Source organism: Hyperolius riggenbachi, chromosome 9, assembly GCF_040937935.1.
Source record: "Hyperolius riggenbachi isolate aHypRig1 chromosome 9, aHypRig1.pri, whole genome shotgun sequence".
Classification (NCBI taxonomy): domain Eukaryota; kingdom Metazoa; phylum Chordata; class Amphibia; order Anura; family Hyperoliidae; genus Hyperolius; species Hyperolius riggenbachi.
In genome coordinates, this window is record NC_090654.1 from 83,142,004 (window position 1) to 83,169,110 (window position 27,107).

At 44.8% G+C, this 27,107-nt stretch overlaps 1 protein-coding gene across 3 annotated transcripts; it reads right to left on the reverse strand.

The window, feature by feature from the left end:
- Positions 1-1,288: 1,288 nt before the first annotated feature.
- On the reverse strand, positions 1,289-27,107 carry TRNT1 (tRNA nucleotidyl transferase 1). Of its 3 annotated transcripts, XR_011023948.1 has the most exons (8): positions 26,788-26,928; positions 24,868-25,061; positions 18,063-18,201; positions 14,833-14,959; positions 11,976-12,169; positions 9,719-9,972; positions 6,263-6,795; positions 1,289-1,790 (listed from the first exon to the last, which is right to left on the reverse strand). XR_011023948.1 is itself a non-coding variant. In XM_068253127.1 (7 exons), the coding sequence occupies exons 2-7, from the start codon at positions 24,943-24,945 to the stop codon at positions 6,541-6,543; spliced, it is 1,047 nt and encodes a 348-aa protein (XP_068109228.1). In that variant the 5' UTR covers positions 24,946-25,061; positions 26,935-27,107; the 3' UTR covers positions 2,433-6,540. The 3 variants fall into 3 exon arrangements, 2 of the variants coding, with proteins under 2 accessions (XP_068109228.1, XP_068109226.1); XM_068253127.1 differs by lacking the exons at positions 1,289-1,790; positions 26,788-26,928 and adding an exon at positions 26,935-27,107 and having other exon boundaries at positions 2,433-6,795; XM_068253125.1 differs by lacking the exon at positions 1,289-1,790 and having other exon boundaries at positions 2,433-6,795.

Here is a 27,107-nt window from a genome sequence, read left to right on the forward strand (position 1 = left end):
ACTAATCATGATTGCTTCCGGAATTTGACTTGTTCAGCTTTGTGTTTCTTTGACCTTTAAATAATTCCAGGTGAGTCTGGGTTTAGTTAGAAGTGACACAGAAGCAAAAAATAAAAATATATGATATAATGAATTGTATGTGTATAAAGGAATAAAACATTAGTAGCAAAGAAATTATTCTCATTTTTACATTCAGTTATATAGAGCTTTTTATAGCATTGCATCATATTGTCATATTTGCAGTTTGCTCTGTCTTTTAGTTCATACAGGTTTTCAGAGCCAATGACCCTTTGAACTTCTTCTCCTTGAACCTTATCTAAAGCTGTCTGTCACTGTTTCTTTGATGTATAGTGCTCCAGAAATCAGTGACTAATTTGGTCCTGGAGCTCAGAGAAGCTCTTTTGCATAGATAACTGAAGTTTTTTTTTAACTCTTCCTGTACTGGAAACAATATTCGACTTGTTTCTTTGCGATTAATGCTCTATATCTTACCCTCCACTGTTAATTCACTAAGCCTTCAGTCTGGGTTTCTTGAATCCCTTGTATGTGACTCGCACTGGGAATCCCTGGAGATGCCTTAGTAAATCGCTCCCCTTTTATGACTAAATTGGGTATGAATTCTTCAGCTGAGCAGTATGCTTTTGACATAATGACACAGAATCCTGCAAGTCGGGAATCCCATAAGTCTGTGTTCATGAATGTCATGGTTCTCCATGGATCAAACAATTAGGTATTTACATATTAACAACAATATTTAAAATTCAGTTTGCCAAAAAGACAAAGGAATAATCAGGCAAAAAAAAAAAGTTTCACTTACCTGGGGCTTCTACCAGCCTCATGCAGCCATCATGTGCCCTCGTAGTCACTGCTGAGCAGCAGTGAGTGACTACGAGGGCACAGGATGGCTGCATGGGGCTGGTAGAAGCTCCAGGTAAGTGAAACTCTTTCTTTTTTGCCTGATGATTCCTTTAAATTCATGCATGATTTGGCTCATCTCTACACCAGAACTTTGTACATATAAGCTACAAAGACCTGACAGGGAACTGCATCTTTTGCTGTTTGCTTGCTTCACTCCTCCCCACAGCGCTATCTGCTGGGCAGTCTCTTCTATATTTTTGTCTGTTGAATAAGATATGAATATTGCACTGCGAAAATATTAATGTCTAGAACATAGTAATAAATTAAATCTGAAGCCAAAATCTCTGTACTGGAAAACCGTTCCCGTCTGTGTGTTTATTTACCTGTCCCCTAGTGTGCGACTTGTTCAGAAATGATGACGAAGACAGAATAACTTAAAAAAATAGCTTTAATCAGGTGTGCCCATCAAGGATAGACATTTACAGAAATGGGTATGGTTTAGATTTGGTTAAAGTGGACCTGAACTCTTGCGCAGGACAGAAGTAAAACAGAGAAATGCACCCTGTATGTATTTGGAGGGTTTAGCCAGTGTAATTTCCCCTTATCTTTTACTAATCAAAAGTTGTATTTCGATCTCTCCTCTGCCATGTCAGAGATGCTAATTTGAAAGCACAGGATGTTAATAGGTCTGCTTCCATGAAAGATCCAGGGATTTTATCTGACCAGGGGTGTTGATCCAGGGATTTTATCTGATTGCCATCTGGAGTCGGGAAATAATTTTTTTTCCCTTTTAGGGCTAATTGGACCATGCCTTGTAAGGGTTTTTTCGCCTTCCTCTGGACCACCAGGGATATGTGAGGGAGCAGGCTGGTGTTGTACTTTGTTTTCTGGTTAAACTCGATGGACGTATGTCTTTTTTTCAACCCAAATAACTATAAAAACAGGAAGTAGACACACTGCAGATTTATTGCAGATTTTGTATCAGCTGTAACAAAGAAATGGTTTTCTTTAAAGAGACACTAAGGCGAAAAAAAAAATGATGATATAATGAATTGGTTGTGTACTATGAATAATTACTAGAAGTTTAGCAGCAAAGAAAATATTCTCATTTTTATTTTCAGGTATATAGTGTTTTTTCTAACATTGCATCATTCTATAATATGTGCAGATTACACAACCCTCAGCATTCAAAATGATTCTTTCAGAGCAGTCTGAACTAATGACCTCTCCTCTGGCAGAGGAAAAGTAAATAGTTCAATAACACTTAAGATAATAAAAGTCAGATAACAGCCCTCTCAGAGCTTAATTGCTTTTTTGCATAGAGATAACTAGAGTTTCTTGACTCTTCCTGTACTGGAAACAAAGGTCCGTACACACGCCGGACTGGAGGCAACGACGGGTCCGTCGTCACCTCCCGCTGGGTGGGCGTTACAACGACAGTCCAGCGTGAGTACGCACTGTCGGCGGACTGATACGGCTGTTTCTGAGCGATCCGCAGGGCGGATCGCTCAGAAACAGCCGTATCAGTCTGCAGACAGACTGTACACACGCCAGACTGTCGCTGGAACGCCCACCCGTCGTTGCCTCCAGTCCGGCGTGTGTACGGACCTTTAGACTGATGTATCTGATCTTAATGTTTTATTTCTTAGCTGTACTACACATACAAATCATATCATCATATTTTTTTTTCGCTTCAGTGTCTCTTTAAGGCTGCTTTCACAGTGCGCCATTAAAGTTGCTCGATATAAAAAGGAATAACGCAGACTAATGCACAGCAATACAAAGTATGTGCTGCATTCACAGTGCTCACGTTGCGTTGTGTGTAACGTGTAGCAACATTTAGGGCTGGTGCACACCGAGCGGCTTTTTGGGCGTTTTCAGATCCGCTTGCGGCTGCGGATCTGCTTGGTCAATGTATCTCAATGGGGTGGTGCACACCAGAGCGGCAGGCGTTTTGCAGAAACGAAAAATGCCTGGGTGAGGCATTTTTTGGATTTCGGATGCGTTTCTGCCTCAATGTTAAGTATAGGAAAAACGCAAACCGCTCTGAAAAACGGCACTTCAGAGCGGTTTTGCCGGCGGTTTTGTTACAGAAGCTGTTCAGTAACAGCTTTACTGTAACAATACATGAAATCTACTATACTGAAAACCGCAGCAGCAATCCGCAAAACGCCTCATAAAAATAAAAAAAAGCGTTTAAAAATCTGCTAGCATTTTGCGGATCTGCTAGCGGGTTTTGGTGTGCACCAGCCCTTAGAAAGTGCTGCATGCTGTGCGTTATTAGCTACGTTGGACTGTTTGCACATGCTCAGTAAGGTTTTTGATTCTTTTAAAAATGTGACGCATGCGTTGTTTTTCGTTCTATCAGTATGCGACAAAAACAGCGCATCAAGAGACGCATAACGCAGTTCAATATACCGTCCATCTTTAAAACTAACGTGTCGCATCAAACGCAACGTCCCACTGGGAAAGAGCCCTAAAGGTTATTAGGCTGTTGCTCATCTTTTAGAGCAGAGAGGAAGTTCTGAGTTCAGGTCCGCTTTAAAGACCTCTTGCCCTGACAGTACTTTACCAGTAAGCATGTATCTGAGGAACCCATACATGCTGCTTAGTTGGTTAGAATTAGCGATGGTCAAGTAGATGCAAATAATTTCGAGTTGATGCAAATATATGTAGCTTGAAAATGAACCAATCAAACTTTCCTCAGCAGGATTGGATTGGTTCCTTTTCAAGCTGCATAAATTTGCATTGACTGAAAGTTATTTGCATCTACTTGACCATCACTAGTTAGAATCTCCATGGAAGAGCTGCACTTAAGGTGGGTACACACATCAGATAAAAGTATTTGGAAAATGAAAGATCAGACTAGTTTTAACCCCTTGCTTGTAGTATGAGAGCCATACTCTACACAGTCTATTCTATTGAGCTGAACTCCCCATCAGATACAAATCTTTGCAAGATGCTGCACACATTCAAAAGATCAGTATCTGCAAAAGATCTGTTTGCATGTGTACAGAGTTTTTGTGTTGTGTTCTCCCCAGAAATTATTTCCAGCCGGGTGGCATGAGAAAGTAGCCGGCCGGTGCTTCTGTGCGCAACTCTGCTCACAGCATAGCGGGTGCTCACCAAAACTAGCCGTGTGGAGCACCCGGCTAAAAGAGCCTGGGGAGAGCACTGTATAGCATTTTGCAAAGCTTTTTATTTGATGGGTAGTTCAGCTCAATAGAATAGACTGTGTAGAGTATGGCTCTCATACTACATAGAAGGGGGTAAATTGTGTGTATGCACCTTTAGTAGTGTAACAAAGGAAACTTGAAGCAAGAGGGATATGGAGGCTGCCATATTTATTTCCTTGTAAACCAGACCAGTTGCCTGGCAGCCCTGCTGGTCTCTTTGGCTATAGTAGTGTATGAATCACACACCTGAAACAAGCACGCAGCTAATGTAGTCAGATTTTTGTCAAAAACATCTGATCTGCATGCTTGTTCCGAGTCTATAGCCAAACGTATCATAGGCAAAGGATCAGCAGAACTGCAAGCAACTGGTATTGCTTAAAAATTAAATATGGCAGCCTCTATATACCTCTCACTTCAGGATCCCAACATTCCTCAGCTTTTGCAAAGCAGAACTTCAGAAAAAAATGTTAACAGCCTGCGGAAATAAATAATCTCATAGCGGTTGTGGTTGTACTGCTGCATGACACACTGTGCGGCAGATCAAAGTGCATATACTTGCAACAATAGCCAAATACAGCCACTAGGCTAACTTTAGCTCATCTTAGATGTGACTTACAATGGGGAATCTTAAAGGAACCTAAACCAAACGGGAAAGAGTTTCACTTACCTGGGGCTTCTACCTGTAGACATCCTGTTCCCGTGCACGCACTTACTGATCCTCCGGTCCCCCGCCGCGGCTAAGTTTAGGTTTCCCCCCGACTGGACAGCCGATGGCTACTGTGCCTACAAGGCCCTGCACATCCTTATTCTTGCGCTCCCAGTGCAGTGGCCAATCATACATACGTATGTACTGCGCATGTGTAGGACTGTCACCGTGAAGGGAGCGTGATCGAGGACGTGCACGGCCATCGACTGGTCAGTCGGGAAAAATGAAACGTAGCTGCGGCGGGGAACTAGAGCACCGGCGAGTGACTGCGCGGGCATAAGACATCTACAGGGGGCTGGTAAAAGACCCAGGTAAGTGAAAATATTTTTCCCGTTTGGTGTAGGTTCCCATTAAGCATTTTAGGTGTTCTCCAATAGTTAAAGAGACACTGAAGCGAAAAAAATATATGATATAGTGAATTGGTTGTGTACTATGAATAATTACTAGAAGATTAGCAGCAAAGAAAATATTCTCATATTTTTATTTTCAGGTATATAGTGTTTTTTCTAACATTGCATCATTCTATAATATGTGCAGATTACACAACACTCAGCATTCAAAATTATTCTTTCACAGCATTCTGTGAACTAATGACCTCTCCTCTGGCAGAGAAAAAGTAATTAGTTCACTTACAGTTGAGATAATAAAAGTCAGAAAACAGCCCTCTCCACGACTTTGAAAGTCGTAGAGCTTAATGGCTTTTTTGCATAGAGATAACAACTAGAGTTTCTTAACTCTTCCTGTACTGGAAACAATTAGACTGATATATCTTATCTTAATGTTTTATTTCTTAGCTGTACTACACATACAAATCATATCATCATTTTTTTCCGCTTCAGTGTCTCTTTAAAAAAACACCATCACTCTCCAGAATTTTTCAAGCGACAAAAGTGGCACCTCTATCATTTAAAAGCCACACTTCCATGTCCCCCTTTACTGCTAAGTGAGGGTGTTGACAGCCATATTTGTCCAGGATTGCTCCCAACCACCTGCAACAGTGGATACCCAGGCAGAAGGGGACTGGTTGTGGCAATGGCACCATTGTGAGGAGGCTAGTATACTGATTACTTTCCACAGGCTGTTATAAAGCAAAACAGAGGCAACATAAGATGCTACAAAAAAAATGTTAAAATTAAAAAAAATTAGATACCTTAGAAGAAGAGGAAAGTCTCTGGATCCACCACAGACTTTCTACACCCTGGAGACCACGGCCGCTGCCCGGGACCCTCCCGAAGATCGTGTCTGCGCTCCTCTTCCTGCATGAGCACAGCCGCGTCTGCACAGCAGCATGGAGCCCATCATGGAATAGCGGCTCTAGTTTACTGCAGGCGCGGCCGGACTCTCACAGTTGCAGTACAGCTGAGGAGTGCAGCAATGTCACACAGGACAAGCTCTTGCCGGATTTGTTACGAGGGTCTGCACATGGCAATGGTGGGGGCCAGGATGACGTGAGAAGCCCCTGAAGGATCCAGAGGCTTCCCTCTTCTTAGCCAAGTATCGTTTTTTGTTTGTTTTATTGTACCTCAGCTCGGGTCCTGCGGTTTGCCCCACCGGAAGTGGAGACCTTTATAAGGAAAGGTTTTCCAATTGAACCCAAATGACACATCTGACAGGCTTGCTGAAAAAAAAAAATTGAAAACAATTTTGCCTGAAGCTCCACCTTGTTATAAAAGTGATGGAGAATCTTCTCAAAGCAGCTTTATGGACAGGTGGAGGAACTGGAGAGTGTATATCCCCCTGTGGGCCCAGAGAGGCTCTTGCAGTGATGTAGGCATGGTAGTCCGGCTTGGTATTCCGTCCTCAGAAGCCCTTGTCAGGGATACTGTTGAGGAGCTCCTCCTTGCTGCACTGGTAGTCGCTCTCCTTCCATCGCTCCCGGAGTTCCTGCAGAATTTTACCAATCTCCTTCCCGTTATTTATACCCAGACGGCGCAGGTCATGGCCGCTGATGGGGAAGCGTGGCAAAGTCCAGTTCTCCATCTCTTTCAGGAGACGTTCCTCACCCTGATACTTCAGCAGCTCACACACCTTCTTGTTTGCGTCGACCTCTCGTGACTGGCAGACAGACAAAAACACCATGATAAAAACATTGTACAAGACTCCAGCTATAACGTGTACTTCTGGAATCTCGTTCTCACTAGGGGCGTTTTTGGCCTTTTTTCAAGCACAGGTGATTTTTTCAAAAATCGCACACAAAAAGCTTGTGCAATGAATTTCTATGAGAGGGTTCATATCAGCGCAGTTCGTGCGCTGTGTGTTTGGCAAAGCGGTGCCTGGATCATTTTTGGTGTGATTTTGCCTCAATGGAAGGTATAGGAAAAATGCAAACCTCTCACAAAATCAATTTATGTGGCGATTGCGTTCGCATTTTTAAGAATAAATACATTGCATTTATTATTTTCCAGGTCAAAGAGTTCACTTCCTGACTCGTGTCAGGGAGCGAGTTAAACGCTCAGGAAAAGCGCTTAGACTAGCACTTTCCACAAAAATGGAACGCCCACCCAAGCGCCGGGAATCAAAAAAAAAAGTTGTGACAAAAAAAGGCGAACGCTAACAGAACGCAATGTGAACAAGCCCTCAGAGTGTAATTACGGTACACTTCTGAAATAAACGACTCTAAATAATACAGTTTTAACCCAACACGGATTCTGACTTCTTACTAGAAATGGACAATGAGATGCAAATTTTATGCAGCTACACTGTTGTCAATAACTGCAGAGCTCACCTGTTCATTAGAAGGGCAAGGCTACTGCAAAGGGGTTTTTAATTTGGTGGTATAGTGAGTGGTATTCCTTTTCTTATGTGTTTTATTACAAGCAGGGATGGATTTGGAAATATTTTTGTAGAGAAAAAGGTTTATGATACACCCTTGTGTACATGTGTGACTGTGCGCATGCGTGTGTAAAAAGGAGAAGATAAAAAGGTTTGCTGCCTCCCACCACCTCAAGCCTTATCACTTGTTCTCCAAAACACACTGGCCATTATATAGGGCCAAATTGTTTATTAAAGGAGTTATCAAGGCCAGGAGGCAGCGACGGCGAACGGCTGCAGGGAGAGCTGCGGCGAGGGACATGCTGGAAGCTTGGGGCTGGATGAAGCCCCCGGTAAGTATCACTTATTTTCTTTTAAAAGCCTGATAACTCCTTTAAGATTTAACATGTATTAAACAATCTCAAAGTGACGTAACTATAGCAACCGTGGGGGCTGCACCATCCCCCTTCTGCAGAGTAGCCTAGTTTACCATTTACCTGCTCCCGTGCTGCTTCTGGTCTCCTCTATCCTTCCTGAGGGCCACACGCTCTATGCTGCATACCTCTGGCTCCTGCGGTATGTCATGTGATCGGGTAATGGAGGTATGGAAGCACACAGCGTGCGGCTGCCAGGAAGAACAGAAGAGACACAGGCCATCATTGGATCCAAGGAGGGGGCGCCATGTTAATTTTCGTTCCCATTCCTCTGGATGGGAAGGCAGTGTGCTGTCTTTCTTTTGCTTCTTACAGTGACAGACATTGGAAGCACTGAAGGGCCACCTAAGATGGCAAGGAGGGCCGCATTCGGCCCACGGGCCTTGAGTTTGAAATCTGTGATCTAGGAGATTCAGAGCCACTCTAGTCCTGAAGTTTATAGTTTAGCCTCACAATCTTTTCTTCATGCACTGGATAATAAGTTTACATTAATGAGAATTGCACATCTGCACTTTTTACAGTAATTATATTGAAAATGGCTTTTCTAGCCTTATTTCCTGTTGGCCCCCTACAAACTGAGATAATTTGCAATTCTATCTTTCACCTGTGCGGTCTCCAATTACAGAGGATGTATATCTGTGAAGTAGTAATAAATAACGGAACAAAAAGGTGTGAAATCTTGCGCTGCTGAAGGTCAAAGGTCAAGGAGGACCAGAATGTGATCACACTCTAGCATCTCCTCAAACACTCGATTGTTAGTGGGCTACAAGGAGAAAAAAGTAGTAATAAATGGCCGCCACGCTTTCTATGATCCTGACCCGCGGCTGGGTCTGGATCTTCTGCTCATGCACGCTGTCCCTCTCGTGATAGCGCTTCTGTAGCCGGGAGACTTGAACTACACAAGCGCAGAGGGCGATCACGAGAGGCACAGTGCACGCCCACACAGAAGATTCCCACCCAGCCGCGGGCTGAGATCTTACAGAGGATGTAGCAGCACCCTGGAAATGAGTGGCACTGCAGCGTGGGCAACTATAGACTTCTAGGAACTGATAGAAGCCCCAGGCGAGTAACATTTTTCTTGCCTCATGTATCCTTTAAGAAATAAGGCCAGAGGGTTTTCTAGAGGGGCTGATACTATAAAACTCAAATACTTTGGCCACATAATGAGAAGACGAGATTCTTTAGAGGAATCCTTCATGTGGGTAAAAGAAGAGGATGACAACAGAGGCCAAGATGGATAGACAGCATATGTGAAGCTATGAACATGCCTATGCAACTGCTAAAAGAAGCCATGATCGATAGACACATCTGGCTTATAAAAGTGCATATGGTGATGAAGAGTCAGAGATGACTAAACAAATAAGGAGGAGGATATCTCTCCACCAGCAGGTGTTCCTCACAAGCCTGTCATCATGCAGAGCACCTATGGGCTTTCTATATAAGAGCTCCTCCTTTCCTGAGACTAAGTGGTAGATAAACAGCAAGACATGTGATCTACACTGCTGTGTCCCCCAACCCTGTCCTCAAGGCCCACCAACAGTACGTTTTGTGGAAATCCACAGAGACAGGTAATCAGCTCTGCTGAGACACAAATTACCTCACCTGTGATTGGGTGTGGTTTCCTGCAAAATGTGGACTGTTGCTGGGCCATGAGGACAGGTTTGGAGAACTCTGAGCTACAAGCACTATGCCCATACTCACATTAGTAATGTAGTCTTTGTACGGCTTCAGTGGTGCTCTGTCCACTGATACGCACATCAATAATGATACTCACTATGTATGCTGATACTCACATCAGTAACGTAGTCTTGGTACGGCTTTAGTGGTGCTTTGTCCGAGTGATCCGCAGTCAGCTCCTTTCGCTCTTTTATTAAAAACAAAGCCAGGCCTTTCTCTTCTTTGGAGATCTTGAGCCTCAGGTCTAATTTTTGGACGTTGTCCGGATGCAAAAGAAGGGCGGTCATAACAGTAACAGGTTTTGGAGATAAATGTTCAGAATGTGAACAGACTCGGGAGAACTCCTCCAGGTTCCCATTCTCTGGTAACCCTGTGTCAGCAAACGAGAGAGCCTTTATTATCCCGAAGACAGTATAATCTCGTTATAATAAACTCTGACATAATAAACATTCGGGTGTAGTAAAGTAAGTGTCCAGGTCCCGGCCAAGCACCATTATAAGTATATGGGAGTAACGCCAGTGAGACATATGCTTCCTGAGTAAGCTGCTGCCAGACTACTGAAGGAACTGCCTTTCATCTGCGATTTGCTTGTGCATGGCTGCAACACTACAGGTTCATCCAGGCTGCACAGAAATGTGGACAGAGCAGCACACCATCAGTACACTATCTGCATTTACTAGTTATAACTATGTTTTCTCTGCAAGCTGCAAAATACCTGCATATTGAGCACAGTGAATTTTGATCTATCCTAAACACTGAAGCATTAAAAAAAAAAAAAAAAAAAAAGACTCCAAATTATTGACTGAATTAAGATAAGATGTGTGTGGAGTTTACTATAAAGGGCACAGGCATCAAACACAAGACCCGCGGGCCGAGTCCGGCCTTCCACACCATTTCATGTGGCCCTCAAAAGTATCAAATCTTCATGATTGCTAGCAGTATGAGAAATAAGGAAATGTATCCTTGCTGTATACCGGTGGTCTTTGAAATTTCCATTTAAAGGTGTACTATGTGCGCACAATTGCAGTACGCATTTAAAATCATAGTGTCTTTGCCGTTCCCACCTATACCGCAGTAAGCTCCCATTCCACTTGCCTGCGTATCCCACAATACGCATGACACTTCCAGTTTCCTGTGAGCAGATTTATAATATACAGAAAAAAAGCAAACATTAGTGCTCTCCGTGTTTCAGATTTTGTCCACTTATGTGGTCGAGTTTGACACCCTAGACAAAAGGATTCTACTGTAATAGCAGCAGTGGGGTTATCTACTGAATTATGGTCCCCCAAGGAGGGTTCTACCTATAGGTGTCCCGTGCATGTGTGTGTCAACACCTGAAAATACTACAGACTTTGGAAAGTGCAGCAGAAGATGTCAGCGTTCTATAAATATGGTGCAACATTAACGTCACTGGCAGGTGATGTGAATTGCATAGATTATTTTGTTACAATGTCAAGAGGTCAGAATGATTTGTGATGTGTTGAAAGCAGGAGAAACAGGCAAGTTTAACAGGGGCTACAATGTGATGGCTAACTAGGTCAGAGTAGCTTGATAATAGAAGGTCATGTAAAATGTTACGGATATGCAGTGGTTAGTACCTACTAAAAGTGATCTAAGGAAGGACACCCAGTGAACCGGAGGACGGGGTAATGGGTGTGTCATGACTAGTTTCTCTGGTCTGCTGCCACAGAACAGCTAGGGTAGCACAATCTGACAGAAAGGTGTCAGCTCACACAGTGCATTGCAGCTTGCTGTGTATGGGGCTGTGTAGCTGCACACCAGTCAGTGTCCATGTCCACTGCTGAAAGCATCCATCATGGCCCCATGAGCATCAGAAATGCACCATGAGACAATGGAAGAAGGTGAACTAATCTGATGAATCATGTTTTATCACACATCCTGTTGCTTGCTGGATCTGTGTGCGTTGTCCATCTGTGGGAAGTGCTGAAAAACGTGGTCTGATCCATGGAGGCTCCACCTCACAAGTTAATGGAGCTGCTGATAATGTCATGATGCCAGATGCCACAGGGAACCAAAGGACCTCTTCAGAGGTTCTGAAGTTGTGGCTAGTCAGTGCAAGATGAAATGATAAAAGTGGTAAGAAAAAAAAGAGGGCTGCAATAGCTGACTTCCTAGTAAAATATTTTTCTGAAGATCCTCAGCTTCTAATAATTTCTCAGTTAATGACTCCTAACAAGCATGCAGATCACATGTTCAGAGTCCACTGGGTGTATTGCTTGTTCCCCTTGTACGATTCAGAAACTACCGATTCCAAAATGACAGCCAGGGAACTGGCATTTTTTTAAAAAAAGGGAATAAGGATGGTGCCTCCATATGTGTCTTATTTTGTGGAACAAAAGGCAAAACACCCACCAACATGTGGAGCCACTCCCAGCTCGTACATGAGCTGCATCAGATGAATTTTGTGCCTCCCTTCCAAGATCTTCTTCAGCTCCACCCAGATCCTCTCCCCCGAGATTCCGCTCAGTCCTGATGCATTGTCTCTTATTGCCTCCAGTGTGGAGGGGCTGTGCACTCCAGCTTTATCTGCTATCTTCCCATAAAATCTGCAAGGAACAAAAGTTGTTTCACTCAATGGGCAACCTTTAGGATTTGTAACATGGTGGTCAAAGGCACTCTGTATTTGCAATTTACTTTTATTTAGCCCTAGGGATGGTCAATGGGATGCAAAGAATGTTGGTTGGATGCAGGATTATGCATATTTTGCATGCAAATTTATGCAGCTTGAAAATGGATCAATCGCATTTTACCATGTTTCCCCAAAAGTAAAACCTACCCTAAGGCTGGTTTCACAGTGGGACGTTAAAGTCCCACGTTACAGCAGCCAGTAACGCAGCCTAACTCACAGCACTGAAAAATCAATTGTGCTGTTCACAGTGCACACGTTGCGTTACATTGTAACGCAGCACGTTTAAACAAAGTGCTGCATGCTGTACGTTATACTGGGCTAAGCCACGTTAGACTGTTTGCACATGCTCAGTAATGTTGGAGGAGGAGGCCTCCCCTCCTCCTCCTCAGCAGCCAGCCACATGGCTAATTAATATTTACTGCACTGTGGTGACTCCTGGTGGGACTGTAGTGTTGTCAGGTCATTTGATCCGGATCTTTTTTGTGAGTCAAATTATCTGGATCATCACAATGAAAGATTCGGTTCACAGTGGATGTCTGTCTGAAAGAAACATGAACATACATTATATACAGTGCAGGGAAAGACCTGTCCTGCTAGTCAGATTCACTGTAACAGCACCTCCATATACAGGAAGTGGCATCTCTGTTTACTTCCTTTACTGTTACAATGAAGCTCTAGCTGACTTCACCAATAATCAGCGGTTTGGATTATGCTGGCGGGGGTCTGATTATGAGCACAGGGATGCGACTTTCTGAAGGAGGGGGCTTGCACAAGGAAAAGCGGCCACAGGGGAAGCGGTGGGGGGGGGGAGGGACTTATGCACAAGTGGGATCTGGCTATGCGGGGGCAGGGGGGGGGGGTCTGGCTATACTTAAGTGGATGTCTGGCCATAAACAAGAGGATTTAGCTATACATTAGGGGGGTCTGTGTATACACTAAGGGGATGGGGATATGGCAATACACAAGAGGGGTGGGGGTCTGTCTATACATTAGGTGGGTCTGGTCTGGCTATATTTAAGAGGGGATCTGGCCATAAACAAGGGGATGGGAGATCTGGCCATAGCCTAGGGGGAGCTGGATATACACAAGGGGGTTTTTGCTAACCCCACAAAATATAAGACCTCCCCGAAAATAACCCCTACCACAACTTTTGAATGAAAAAATAATATAAGACAGTGTCTTATTTTCGGGGAAACACGGTACCTCAGCAGGATTTAAATTGGTTCATGCTCCAGCTGCATACATTTGCATTATGCTGTATCAACTCAAAATTATTTGCATCTCATTGACCATCCTCATTTAGCCCCCACATTGCACCTCCCACTCCCCAATACCCTCTCTATCCCACAGAGTCCATGGAAGTCATGAAACACAAAGCTGCTTTGGCTCCAATTGGCACTGTCCCGACTCCTGCCCCCAGGACACACTTTACCATGTCGCCATGGCTCATCATGCTGTAGGGGGGTCCATAGATGTGTCTGGCCTTAAATCAATAAGCAGCAAAGGGAGCAGGTGAATGGTACTAGCACCACATCCCACAGGTTTTACCGCAGGAGGCAACGCAACTACAATAGAAGCATTAGCCTACCACCAGAAGATGACAGGGACTCAGACAGAAGCCCCAGCATGATGATGTCGTTGCTGGAATTCTATGGAGTCCTTGTGAGTTTAAGGGGCAGGATTAGATCAAGGTGAGACCACCATAAAGTTAAGGGAAGGAAGGGGGGAGGGGGGGGTCTAAATATCTTAAAAGTGGGGATATCAATGCCATGCTATGCATGCTGTAACATTCACACTCGCTGAGATCAACCCCAGTTCGAATAATCTAAATGATCTTGGAAGAGTTGTTCATAAAAATGCATATGTGTGACTGGTTCTCTCAAAGTACTACCATGTAATACGTCACCCATATCACTGTGCTGGCAGATAACCTGTGTAATTTACAATTCACCACTATTATATATAAAAACCATAGCAACATGGGCGTAACAACAAATCATGCCCTCCCCCCCCCCAAGCAAAACTTTGATGCCCACCCAATGTTCACTCCCTTACCTTTGCCTACCCCTGGTGACTCTCCCAGCCTGGGGGCACATCTCGCAAGGGTCATAAAACAAGTGTAGGCATCATAATCTTCACACCCATACAAGTGTAACCACAAAACACCTGATCTGAGGGAGGACCCCTGTATCGGAGTTAGTGAAGTACAAGACAAGACAAATAACATTTAAATTGCGCTTTTCACTAGGTGGACTCAAAGCACCAGAGCTGCAGCCACTAGGACGCACTCTATAGGCAGTAGCAGCGTTAGGGAGTCTTGCCCAAGGTCTTCCTAGATGTTGGCTTACTGAACAAGCAGAGCCGAGATTCGAACCCTGGTCCCCTGTGTCAGAGGCAGAGCCCTTAACCATTACACTATCTAGCCAATGGGTGGTGGTAGTAGTAGTAGTAGCTGGGGTCCCTTTACCACTTGACCCTCCCCCCGTTGCGGTTGCAGGGACTACTCCCCTGTAGATATGTCACTGCATAGTAATGAGATGAGTCCAATTTTTTTTTTCTTTGACATGGACAGATGTATACCTGAGGTAACGCAGGATTCGCAGATAATCCTCCTGGATTCGTTTGGCTGGGTCACCTACAAACCGAATGCAATGGTTCTTCAAGTCTTCGTGTCCATTAAAATAATCATAGAGTGTACCATCGAAGCCTGGAAAAAGGGAGACAGGTCATGCATGAGATGACAAAATGACTACGAAAAATGACTGATTTAAGGGAACCTGAGATGAGAGGTATATGGTGGCTGCCATGTTTATTTCCTGTTAAACAATACCAGTTGCCTGGCTGTCCGGCTGATCTATTTGGTTGCAGTAGTGTCTGAATCACATCAGAAACAAGCATGCAGCTAATCTTGTCAGATCTGACAAGAATGTCAGAAACCCCTGATCTGCATAGGCTTGTTCAGGGTCTGTGGCTAGAAGTATTAGAGGCAGTGGATCAGTAGGACAGCCAGGCAACTGGTATTGCTTAAAAGGAAACAAATATAGCATCATCCATATGCATCCCACTTCAGTTGCCCTTTAAACAATACCAGTTGCCTGGCAGTTGTGCTAAGCTTTCTGGTCTCAGTAGTGTCTGAACCACACACCTGAAACAAGCATGTGGCAAATCCAGTTAGACTTCAGTCAGAGCACCTGATCTGCATGTTCAGGGTCTATGGCTCAACTTATTAGTAACAGCAGGACAGCCAGGCAACATGCATTGTTCAACCACGTCCCATTCCATGATGCATGTCTCACGACTAAATGATCTACCTTAAAGATTCCTGGATGTGAGACTCACTCAACATACAGTACTTGGAAGGATATTTACAAAATAATTGTTCCCCCCCCTCCAATTTTTTGCCCACTTTTTCCTCATTATGGGCCAGGCATGAATTTTAAATTTCACCTAAAATAGTAGGTGTGTTTCAATAAATTTAGGCTGTGTTTGCAGGATCACCTGTGATCTCATGTTCTCCAACCTGGCGATCAGTTAGTAAAACATGCCTAATGGTGCCCATATATGGTACACATTTTTTCATCCAATCTTACCATTTCTATGTAGCAGAAGGGTAAGTTAAATGAATATACTGAAAGGATCATTTAGGCAGCTCCCTTTTATTACATAGAAATGGTAAGATTGGATGAAAAAAATTGCACCATGTATGGGCACCATCAGGCCTCTTTTAGGGCTTGTTCACACTGCAGACGTTTTTGTTATTTTTTTTTTTTTTTTTTTAAGAGCGGGTGAAAGAGCTTACACAATGATTCTCTATGAGATAGTTCATATCTAAGCGGTTCATTTACGATCCGTTTAGATAAGCGGTGCTTGAGCCATTGTTGAGGCGATTCCGCCTCAATTGAAGGTATAGGAAAAATGCAAAACGCTCACAAAACCGCTTTGTGGAGCGATTGCGTTCGCATTTTTAAGAATAAATAGATTGTATTTATTCTTTTCCGGATCAAAGAGTTTACTTCCTGACTTGCGTCAGGGAGTGAATTAACAAAACGCTCGGAAAAACCCGTCGGAAACCGCAAACCACAGAGAAAAAAAATAAATTAAAAAAAAAAAAACTGCCCACCCAAGCGCCTGGCATCGGAAAGAAAAACCGCCTCAAAATAAGCCCACCACGAACGGACACGCGAACCGAACGCAATGTGAACACGGCCTTACACTATACGATGAAAAAAACTGATGCATTTTAACTTTTCATAGCAGGGCATTGTAAAAAAAATACAGTTAAAACGCATATGCAGTAGTATGAACTGAACCATAGGAAACATGGACATTACTTTGAAAATCAGTTGTCCTTTCAGTTATGCTGAGAGCAACGCATATAGTGTCAAAGGAATCTCATGCTGGGTACACAATATGAGATTTTATGGTCGATTTACTGTCAGATCGATTATTTCCAACATGTCCGATTTGCTGTCCGATCGATTTCCATTAACTTTACTACGTAATTGATCGGAAATTGCTCGAAAATCCATCGGAAAGCAAATTGGACATGTTGGAAATAATCGATCTGACAGTAAAATCTCATAGTGTGTACCCAGCATTAGATCTATTCACTCTAACCAGCACTTTACAGAAAATAATCTTAAGGGGCCCATACACTTATACTATTTCCCGCTGATATACAGCAGATTCGATCACTGTGATCGAATCTGCTGTGAAATCGTTGCGCAAACGCTGACCAAACGATCGATTTCCGTCCGAAATCGATCGTTCCCGTCGATCTGTCCGCGTGGAAGATTTCACTCGATCGTCGGCGAGTCAGGAGTTTGCGTCAATAGCGCCGTTCGAATGTCCAACGACCCACGCTAGCGGTGATACATTACCTGATCCGGCCAGCGCGTATCCCCACTGTCCCCGCTGTTCCTTCTCCGCTGGGCTCCGGCAGGCTTCACTTCTTCCTGTCCCGACAGGAAGTTTAAACAGTAGAGCGTCCTCTACTGTTTAAACTTCCCCGGACAGGAAGTAAAGTGAAGCTGGAGCCCAGAGTAGAGAAGACAGCAGAGACCGGGGGACTCGCGCAAGCCAGATCAGGTAATGTATGCAGGGGGGGGAGGGCTCGGCGTTGCCAGCGGCAGCTTCACAGAGTGTGAATCGGTTTCATAGTGAAATCGATTCAAAATCTGTTTGCAGTGTAGGCAGCCAATAGATCCCTCTTTGATCAGATTCGATCACAGAGGGATCTATCTGCTGGTCGATCTGGTGGCAATTGACCAGTGTATGGCAGCCTTAATTACAGAAAATCTACCGAAAAATCTAACAGAAAATTGTATGGTGTGTACTAGGCATCAGAAAATTGTATAGTGTGTACTAGGTATCAGGGTCCCTTTTACACTATATCAGCTGCTGTCAGTTGTAACTGAAAGGGCAACTGATGTGCAGTCCACTATCCATGTTTCCCTATGGCCTATGGTCTTTCATACTATGCTGAAAAACTGAAGCTTTATCACAATACACTGCTATGGGCCCTTTTACACTTAATGTGTTTACGTCATTGCGTTTTCATGCTTTTCTTTTTCTCCATAGCAGTGCACTGTGAAAAAGCTTCAGCATTTTTAGCGTATAGTGTGAAAGAGGCCATAGGGAAACATGGACACTGGACTGCACATCAGTTGTCATTTCCATTAAAATTAACTGCACCTGATATAGTGTAAAAGGACAATATGGAGGAAAAAAAACGCATTAAAACGCAACGCATATCAACGCATTAAGTATACAAGGGCCCTAAATATTCCTCAACTGAGAGCCATCATTACCCAGAAACATGGAGTTAATGGTCAGATCACGCCTCTCTGCATCCTGCTCCCAATCAGTTGTGAACTGGACTTCAGCATGCCGTCCATCTGTTGTCAGGTCCACTCTCAGCGTGGTGATCTCAAAGTTCTGTTCATTAATCTACAGAGAAAAAATCATCAGTTCTGAGCCCATTCAGTGCTGCTTTAACTTTTTCTATAAAACTCACTATTACATCCTCTTTGGGGTAAGCAGTTGCCTGTAATAGAGAGGCCTCTTATAGCAGCATATTCACTATATAGCAGTAAAATTACAGTGCGCAAACTGTACACAGCAATTGTACCAATACTTACACCTCTGATGTAGCACATGATGCACAAATATCATGATCTGCGTTACCTAGGTGAGGCCCACATTGCTAGTGTAACACGTGTTCCACAAATAGCGTAATGCGCATTACAATAGCAACGCGGGCCTGGGTAACGCAGATCACACTACGCAACTCATGCTACATATCGGTAAACATGCAAACGTTTTGCCTTTATAATAGTCAACACTGCTACAAAGAGTATAGCAGAGCGCGGTCTCCAACAGGGTAATAAAACTATAATTCAAAATCACTAAGTTGTTCCATGTCCTCCAGCTAATACCCTATGTTTAGAGTCATGCCTCTGACCATGACCGTTTTCTACTAACGATTGGACCCTTTTAGGGTTGGTTCACACTGCAAGTGCATTTTTAAGCCTCCGTGATTTTAAAAGCTCTTGCTAATGTAACCCTATGGGCTTGATTCACAAAGCGGTGCTAAATGTTTAGCACGGGTGTTCTAAACAGTTACCACGTGAAGAGCTGTTCGCGGACTTTTTCGCGCGCAATTTGCCGCGATCGCGCCAAATTGCACGCGCAAAAGTCCACGATCGCGCGAATCGCGGGAAAATGCGTGCGCAAAAGTCCGCGATCACGCGAATCGCTGCAAATTGCGCGCGCAAAAGTCCAAGAACGGCACTTCACGTGCTAACTGTTTAGAACACCCGTGCTAAACAGTTAGCACCGCTTTGTGAATCAAGCCCTATGTGTATGTTTACACTGGAGCTATGTGAATTTGTAAAAATCCCCCATAGCATTGCATTAGCAACAGCTTTTCAAATCTCTAGCGCTTAAAAAGCTCTAGCAGTGTGAACCAGGCCTTAATCCAGTTGAGTGGATTTTTCCTTCAAGTATTTGTGTCTGCTGACAGTCTTTGTCGCTTGCCGTGTCCACACAAACAAACAGCCGCTCAACACGTCTGTACAGACATTTGTACGCCGTGTATGGGCCTCAAGACTAATGGGTTACATTTTCAGAATCCACTCCTTTGGGGGGATAACCTCACTGCTTTACTCTGTGCGGGAAAGGAGGGGCTAGGGATTTTTTACACATGACATTACTTGTGCACAAGAGCAAGTAGGATAACTATATAGGTAATAAAGAGTAGTCAAAAAATTTTATTGTACCTTTTTGCTGGACTATAATCACTCTTTAAGACCTACTGCAGTAGGAAGCACATGTGACCTATTATAGGGAACCTGTAGTGATACGTGTATGGAAGCTGCCATATGTATGTCCTCTTAAACAATACCAGTTGCCTGGCAGCCCTGCTGATATATTTGGCTGCAGTAGTGTTTGAATAACACCAGAAACAATCATGCAGCTAATCTTGTCAGATCTGGCAATCATGTCAGAAACACCTGATCTGCTGCATGTTCATGGTCTATGGCTAAAAGTATTAGAGGCAGAGGATCAGCAGGATAGCCAGGTAACTGGTATTGCTTAAAAGGAAATACAGATGGCAGCCACCATATCCCTCTCACTTAAAGGGAAGGTCCAAGCAAAAAAAAAAAAATGAGTTTAACTTACCTGGGGCTTCTACCAGCCCCATGTAGCCATCCTGTGCCCTCATAGTCACTCACTGCTGCTCCAGTCCCCCGCTGGCAGCTTTCTGACCTCGGAGGTCAGGGCCGCATTGTGTACATTTTTACGCATTCCCGCTAGTGCAGGAACATTAACATATACATTTTTACGCGTTAGTGGTGCAACGCATACATTTTTGTTCCTGCACTAGCTGGAATGCGTAAAAATGTATGCAATGCGGCCCTGACCTCCGAGGTCAGAAAGCTGCCAGCGGGGGACCGGAGCAGCAGTGAGTGACTACGAGGGCACAGGATGGCTACATGGGGCTGGTAGAAGCCCCAGGTAAGTGAAACTCATTTTTTTTTTTGCTTGGACCTTCCCTTTAAGGTGTCCTTTAACTACTTTGGCCTCCTGGACGTACTAGCTACGCCCAGGAGGCCATGTGCGTGTCCGCGCGCTCCCGGCCCGTGGTTCGTTAGCCAGGCAATCAGTGAATCGGACTATGGTGCCCGATCACTGATTCCTCTCCCCCGCAGAAAAAGCGACAGCTTCTCTCGGAAGCTTCGCTTTTTCTGGCTGTTGCGTCCTCCATGCGTCTCTCTAAGCGTATGTTACGCTTAGAGTGACGTCATGTAAACAAACTCATGGCCGCCATCTTGTGGCCAAAAAGTAAAACTACAACTAAAAGTAAGAATAATAAAACTCAACACACATTTACATTCTAAAATTCTAAAACTACTGTTTACATCCCATCCTCCCAAAAATACCCAAATAAAATGTTTCATATATATGAAAAAAAAACAAAAAAAACCAAACATGTAAATATTTACCTAAGGGTCTAAACTTTTTAAATATCAATGTAAAGATGAAATATTTCTATATTTCTTTTTTTATTTTAAACTTGTAAATAGTGATGGATGCAAAACGGAAAAAATGCACCTTTATTTCCAAATAAAATAATTGTTGCCATACATTGTGATAGGGACATAATTTTAACGGTGTAATAACCGGGACATATGGGCAAATACAATACGTGAGTTTTAATTATGGAAGCATGTATTATTTTAAAACTATAATGGCTGAAAAATGAGAAATAATGATTTTTTTCAGTTTTTTTCTTATTCTTCCTGTTAAAATGCATTTACAGTAAAGTGGCTCTTAGCAAAATGTACCCCCCAAAGAAAACCTAATTGGTGGCGGAAAAAACAAGATATAGATCAGTTCATTGTGATAAGTAGTGATAAAGTTATAGGCTAATGAATGGGAGGTGAACATTGCTTGGATGAATAAAGTTAAAACGACTGAAGGCTGAAGTGGTTAAACACTGAGGCATCTTGCACACCAAGACGTTGCGTAAGGTGCCACGTTAAGGTCGCATAACGTGCACCTAACACAACGTATGGTGCTGCAAGAGAGGACGGTAGAGTGAGCCGCGTTAGGCGGCTCTATCCCTATAAGGTCTCCCAGAGTGGCGCTGATTGGCCGGCGAGACCACGTGATGCGGAGCGAGACACTCCGCATCACGTGGTCCCGCCGGCCAATCAGCGGCCGCCAGTGCAGTGAATATTAAGTAGCCATGTGCGCGGCTACTGTAGCTGGCTCTCCCCGCCTCCTCTCCGCCCCCCACTGAGCAGGTGCAAACAGTCTAACGCAGCTATAGCCGCTCTAAAGCCGTAACATGCTGCACTTTCCGGACAACGTGCAGCGTTACATGTAACGCAACGTGGGCTGTGTGAACAGCCCACTTGTGTTACATTGCTGTGCGTTGGGGGAGCGTTACAGGCGCACTAACGTGCGCCTGTAACGTCCCTGTGTGGAAGCAGCCTTAAGGTAGCCATACACTGGTCGATTTGCCATCAGATTCGACCAACAGATAGATCCCTCTCTGATCGAATCTGATCAGAGAGGGATCGTATGGCTACCATTACCGCAAACAGATTGTGAACCGATTTCAGCCTGAAACCGTTCACAGTCTGTTGTGGTGCTGGTGCTGCCGCCGCTCCCCCTCCACCGCATACATTACCTGCTCCGCCGGCGCGACTGCCTCCGGTCACCGCTGCTCCGTCTCCGCTCTGGTCTCTAGGTCCAGCATGCTTTACTTCTTCCTGCCCGGCAGGAAGTTTAAACAGTAGAGCGCCCTCTACTGTTTAAACTTCCTGCCGAGCAGGAGGAAGAGAAGCATGCCGGACCCGGAGACCAGAGCGGAGACGGAGCAGCGGTGACCGGAGGAAGTCGCGCCGGCGGTGCAGGTAATGTATTGCCGCTTGACAGTCATCGGGCACTAGAACGCCGCTAGCGACGCGCTCCCTACCCGCGGGCGATCGACGGTAATTTTCCGCACGGAGCGATCGGACGAAATGGAACGAAATTCGGCGTGTAGCGGGAACGATGTGACAGCAGATTCGATCCCAGTGATCGAATCTGCTGTCGATCTGGCGGGAATCGGCCTAGTGTATGGCCAGCTTTATTCTGTTCACAATTATTTAAAATAATTCATCATCCTGATTGTTATTAGAATTTGCCATGTTCGCTTTTTTAGTTTAGATGGGCTTTAAAGAGGACCTGAACTCAGCACAGGACAGAAGGAAAACAGAGAAATGCACTTTGTATGTATTTAGAGAGTTTAGCCTGTCTAATTCCCCTCATCTTTGACTAATCACAACAGTAATCTGATCTCTCAGCTGTGGCAGCTAAGGAATGTCTGCTGCCTTGGCAGAGCAGCGAATTTGTAAACACAAGATGTTAACTCCGTCTGCTTCCATGAAAGCAGGAAGTAGACACACTGCATAGTTATTGCAGGACTTGTATTAGCTATAACAAATATTTTTTTCTTTAAAGAGAATCTGTATTCACAAAATGAAGTATAAACAAACATCCCTGCCTGTTTTGGGTCATCTCCTAGCCCCCTCTGTAATATTTTTGCTGCTCTCCACTGCAATAAAGAGGGTAAAAAAACTGTTTTATAAACTGTTTTGTAAACAGAAAAGATGGCCACCAAAACAGGAAGTACATCAGCAGAGCAGTGAACTCAGTTAATACACAGTGAGTACACAGAGAATTCAGTGAGTTACACATTGAATTCAGTCTCCAGAGGTTATGTGCAAGTTTTGAAAGAGCTCTGTGTCAATGAAGCATGACAAGCTGTGTCTTTAGAGCCTGTAGTCTCGGGCCTGCACTCGTGTCAGCCTGAAAGGCAGCTTCCTCCTCAGCCAGCTATTCTTTGTTCAGTTTATCAGTCTGTGTTTATCAACCTCACAGATAGCAGACAAGTAGACAGTGAGAGCAGGGACATTGTCTGTGAGGAATAATCATCACAGGAGCACTGGAGGGGCTTGGAAGGAGTTCACTTGTTCACATTACTGAAGAGTTGGCAGCCTTCCAGACACAGCCGACAAATCTGACAGGGGAAAGATAAGTTGATTTATTACAGAGATGGTGTAAGTAGAAAGTGCTGCAGTAAGCCAGAGCACAATGGAACAGCCTTAGGAACTTGTAGGATAGGAGAAATACTGCTGAAATTTTTGTTACGGAGTCTCTTTAAAGGTTATTATGCTGTTGCTTATCGTTTAAAGCAGAGAGGAAGTTCTCAGTTCAGGTCCGCTTTAAGCAGCAGAAACATTTCAAATGGAACCCTGATAGATCCACTTTAAATGCAACATGGGCAGCTATTCAGTGAATTTATGAAGTCTTTAAAGGGCATCCGAGGTGAAAATAAACTGGATGAGAAAAACAATTGTATCTGTACTCACTCTCCTAAAAATGACTTTTTTAAAAATATCCCACAGTTTTATTTAATATTTAAATCTAGTAAGTTTTTACTATTTCATTGTGTCATTGAGCAGAGACCCTTATTGAAGTATGTCAAAACTCAAATCTATGAATTATTGACCCTTTTTATATCTTTCCTGCTCTCAAGCTATTTACTGACAGAATGTTTTATGGTTGTAATTCCTTATCAGTGAAGCTTACGCTATTGTCCGACCCAGTCAGAAACTGTCACTTGCATACCTGATGTTTAACTCTTTCAGGCAGAGAAAGAAAAAAAACGAACACGGAGAGCCCAATATAGTGCAGTATGTGCTGGATTGATGTGGGTGATGAGAGGCAAGTATGTCAAGTTATACTCACAAACATGGGTTACCACTAAGGCAACCACTGTAGATGCAGGTGGGGAGATTAGACCTGTTACCACTCAGGATGAAGAAGTCGCTCTCTGTAGATCTGGAAACAAGGGGTTAAAACTCTTCCAGCATGGGTGGACTCAAACAATGTGGAAATGAACAGAGGTGCTAAAAAGATAAAAGTAGCTACAATTTTTTTTAAAAAGGGTGAGGCAGTGGTGGACTTACCCCCTTCCAAGCAGACACAAAAACAGGTTGATATATCAACAAGCAAATGTATTCATATGAATACTCCAAAGGGTCATGGCAACGCGTTTCGCAGGTGTGGCCCCGCCTTCACCAGGCAATAGGGGATGTAGCATACAGCAACAAGTGTCTATGTCTCAGCCTAGTGACTCTGTGAGGCTGAGACATAGACACTTGTTGCTGTATGCTCCATCCCCTATTGCCTGATGAAGGCAGGGCCACACCTGCAAAACGCGTTGCCATGACCCTTTGGAGTGTATATTGAATACATTTGCTTGTTGATGTAATATCAACCTGTTTTTGTATCTGCTTGGAGGGGTTCCACCACTGCCTTCCCCGTTTTTAAAAAAAATTGTAGATACTTTCATCCTTTTGGTGCCTCTGTTCATTTTTACATAGTTATTTGTGTGTTTGGCACTGTACATACCCATGTCTATCTCATCATGTCACCTCGGTTGTCTTTTAAGACTAGAGCATAAATCTGAGTTACCCGGCACTGGTGATACCCAAGGGGCATGGGGCACTGGGTGTTGCTTCTCATGAAACACTAGCAGTTGGCCAGCATGCTCACCCTCACAGTGACTGTTCCATGCTTCTCTCCCTTATTGTTGATCATCCGGATCCCAGACTTCATGAAAATATCTTTCATTTGCTCCGGTGTGGCAGTTGTAGCGAAATCAATGTCATCAGGTCGTTTCCCAAGCAGCAGATCACGGACTGCCCCGCCTGCAATACGCAACTCATGCTTCTCCTGAGCAAACAGACCTGCCAGCAAACAGAAGTGAACAATACAGAACCCAAATGTGAGTGATAGCTGCTAACACATCAGAATAGTTCCCTGGACAATTGACCGTTGCCCTAGTGTATCTCAACACAAGAAGTTTAATTGCATCTTAGGCAGGGGTCACTTCATCAATTCGGCCACAGGAAGTGAGCGCTAGAGAGCGTCACTTCCCGATTGGCCTGTTGCCAGATGGGGATTACCACGTATTAACGCTTTAATCCCCGAAGGCTGTTTTTGGCGTTGGCCTTTTGGCGCTACCACCAGTATATAGTTTGAAACCGGCATCAGCGTTCTGCCGCAGACAAAAAACGTATATGGAATTGCATATAATGATAGTCTATGGTGCTGCTGTGTTTTCCGGAGGCACATGCCATTCATTGTCAAAAAAGATAAAACCTGTACTACTTTCCCACACAACACGTAGTTTTCAATAGAAATCAATGGCTAATGTAGAAAAAAAAAAAAAAAAAACCTAGTCAAAACGCTCTGCAAATCGCACAATTGTGCAGCAAAACACTTGCAGAAAATAGTCTGTGATTCCCGCAGAGGCAAGACTGATCCCACCATACGCCGGCAGTCTCTGAAGACCGCTGACCACCAATTTATTTATTAAGCGCCAACATATTACGCAGCGCTGGACATAAATGGGGTTAACCAGGGCCGGCCCTAGACTTTTTGCCGCATGAGGCAAATTTAGGAGAAGAATGCAACCGCCCCCCCCCCCACCCATCCGTGGGTGCGGGGGGGGGGGGGGGGGGGCAGCCGCAGAGCCGGAGGGGTAGCGGGCAGGTCGGGGGTATTGGGCCTAGTGGTTGGTGGGGAGGGGGGTCGGACCCCCCCTCCCTCGCCTGGGTCCCCCGATCTGCGCTCCCCTCCAGCTGTAATTAGGAAGCAGCCGCTTGCAGATCGTAAGAGGCAACGGGCGGGGAGGACTCACCTTTTCCGCTTTCCATCGTGCGCTCCACTGACGTCACTTCCTGCATCGCCGTCCACTTACAATACAGTGGGTGGCGATGCAGGAAGTGACGTCAGTGGAGCGCTCGCTGGAACGCGGAAAAGGTGAGTCCTCCCCGCCCGTTGCCTCTTACGATCTGCAAGCGGCTGCTTCCTAATTACAGCTGGAGGGGAGCGCAGGGGGACCCAGGCGAGGGAGGGGGGGGTCCGACCCTCCTCCCCACCGCTAGGCCCAATACCCCCGACCTGCCCGCTACCCCTCCGGCTCGGCGGCCGGCCCCCCGGGCGGGTGCCGCCCCTAGAAGTTTGCCGCCTGAGGCAAATGTTTCACCCCGCCTCATGAGCGGGCCGGCCCTGGGGTTAACTGTCTTCTGCGCATGCAAGCACCCAGGCACGCCACCAAGAATGTCTTGGTGACATGGGCACGGTCGCAAAAGATGCTGACCCACCGGGGAGTCGGCGATCTTCAGAGGCTGCCAGCGGAGACGGGAAATGACCGGAGCTGCGGGGAGGGACACACGGAAGAAGCCCCAGGTAAGTACATCTGACCTTGTGAGTCCTTTAAGGTCATCTCTCCCCAGTGAAAACATAGACAATACTAAGAACGCTTCCAAGTGCCATGTCCTTTTCACCCTATACAGAACAGAACTAAAATAAAATTATTTCCACGAGTTGTGCTTCAGTGTCTGATTCCCAGTCACACGTGATGACTTTGTCTCTGGTTATCATGCCTCGTCCCTGCACATAACCCACCTGTCAGGGTCTGGAGCCCTTCAGTGAACAGTGCCTGGAACTCTGGGCTCTGAAGCCTCATAGTAGATAGTCTCCTACAGCTATTCAGTACCCTGTTCAGCAGCATGTCAGGGGCTCATACTGTCTCACAGCATCCGCACTGCTCACCTTCCGCCTCACCGCTATAACACTCTGTCACATAAGTCTCCTAAGTCCGGCGGAGATTTTAACGGGAATGCCATTTTCCCGAAGACCAGAAATACAAAGACTTCTAGGGAGAAAACGCAGATAAAATGGCGCCTATGCGAAGGACAACCCACAGCCCCAGATTCCTGCCGTCT

Excerpts from the sequence above, each read along its gene's own strand:
- TRNT1 (XM_068253125.1), bottom strand. The coding sequence starts at position 26,893 with ATGCTGCTGAACAGGGTACTGAATAGCTGTAGGAGACTATCTACTATG. Across the intron at positions 18,202-24,867 it reads ATGGAACAGTCACTGTGAGG|ATTAATGAACAGAACTTTGA; the intron begins GTGAGCATGCTG and ends TTTTCTCTGTAG. Across the intron at positions 14,960-18,062 it reads CATTAACTCCATGTTTCTGG|GCTTCGATGGTACACTCTAT; the intron begins GTAATGATGGCT and ends CCCTTTTTCCAG.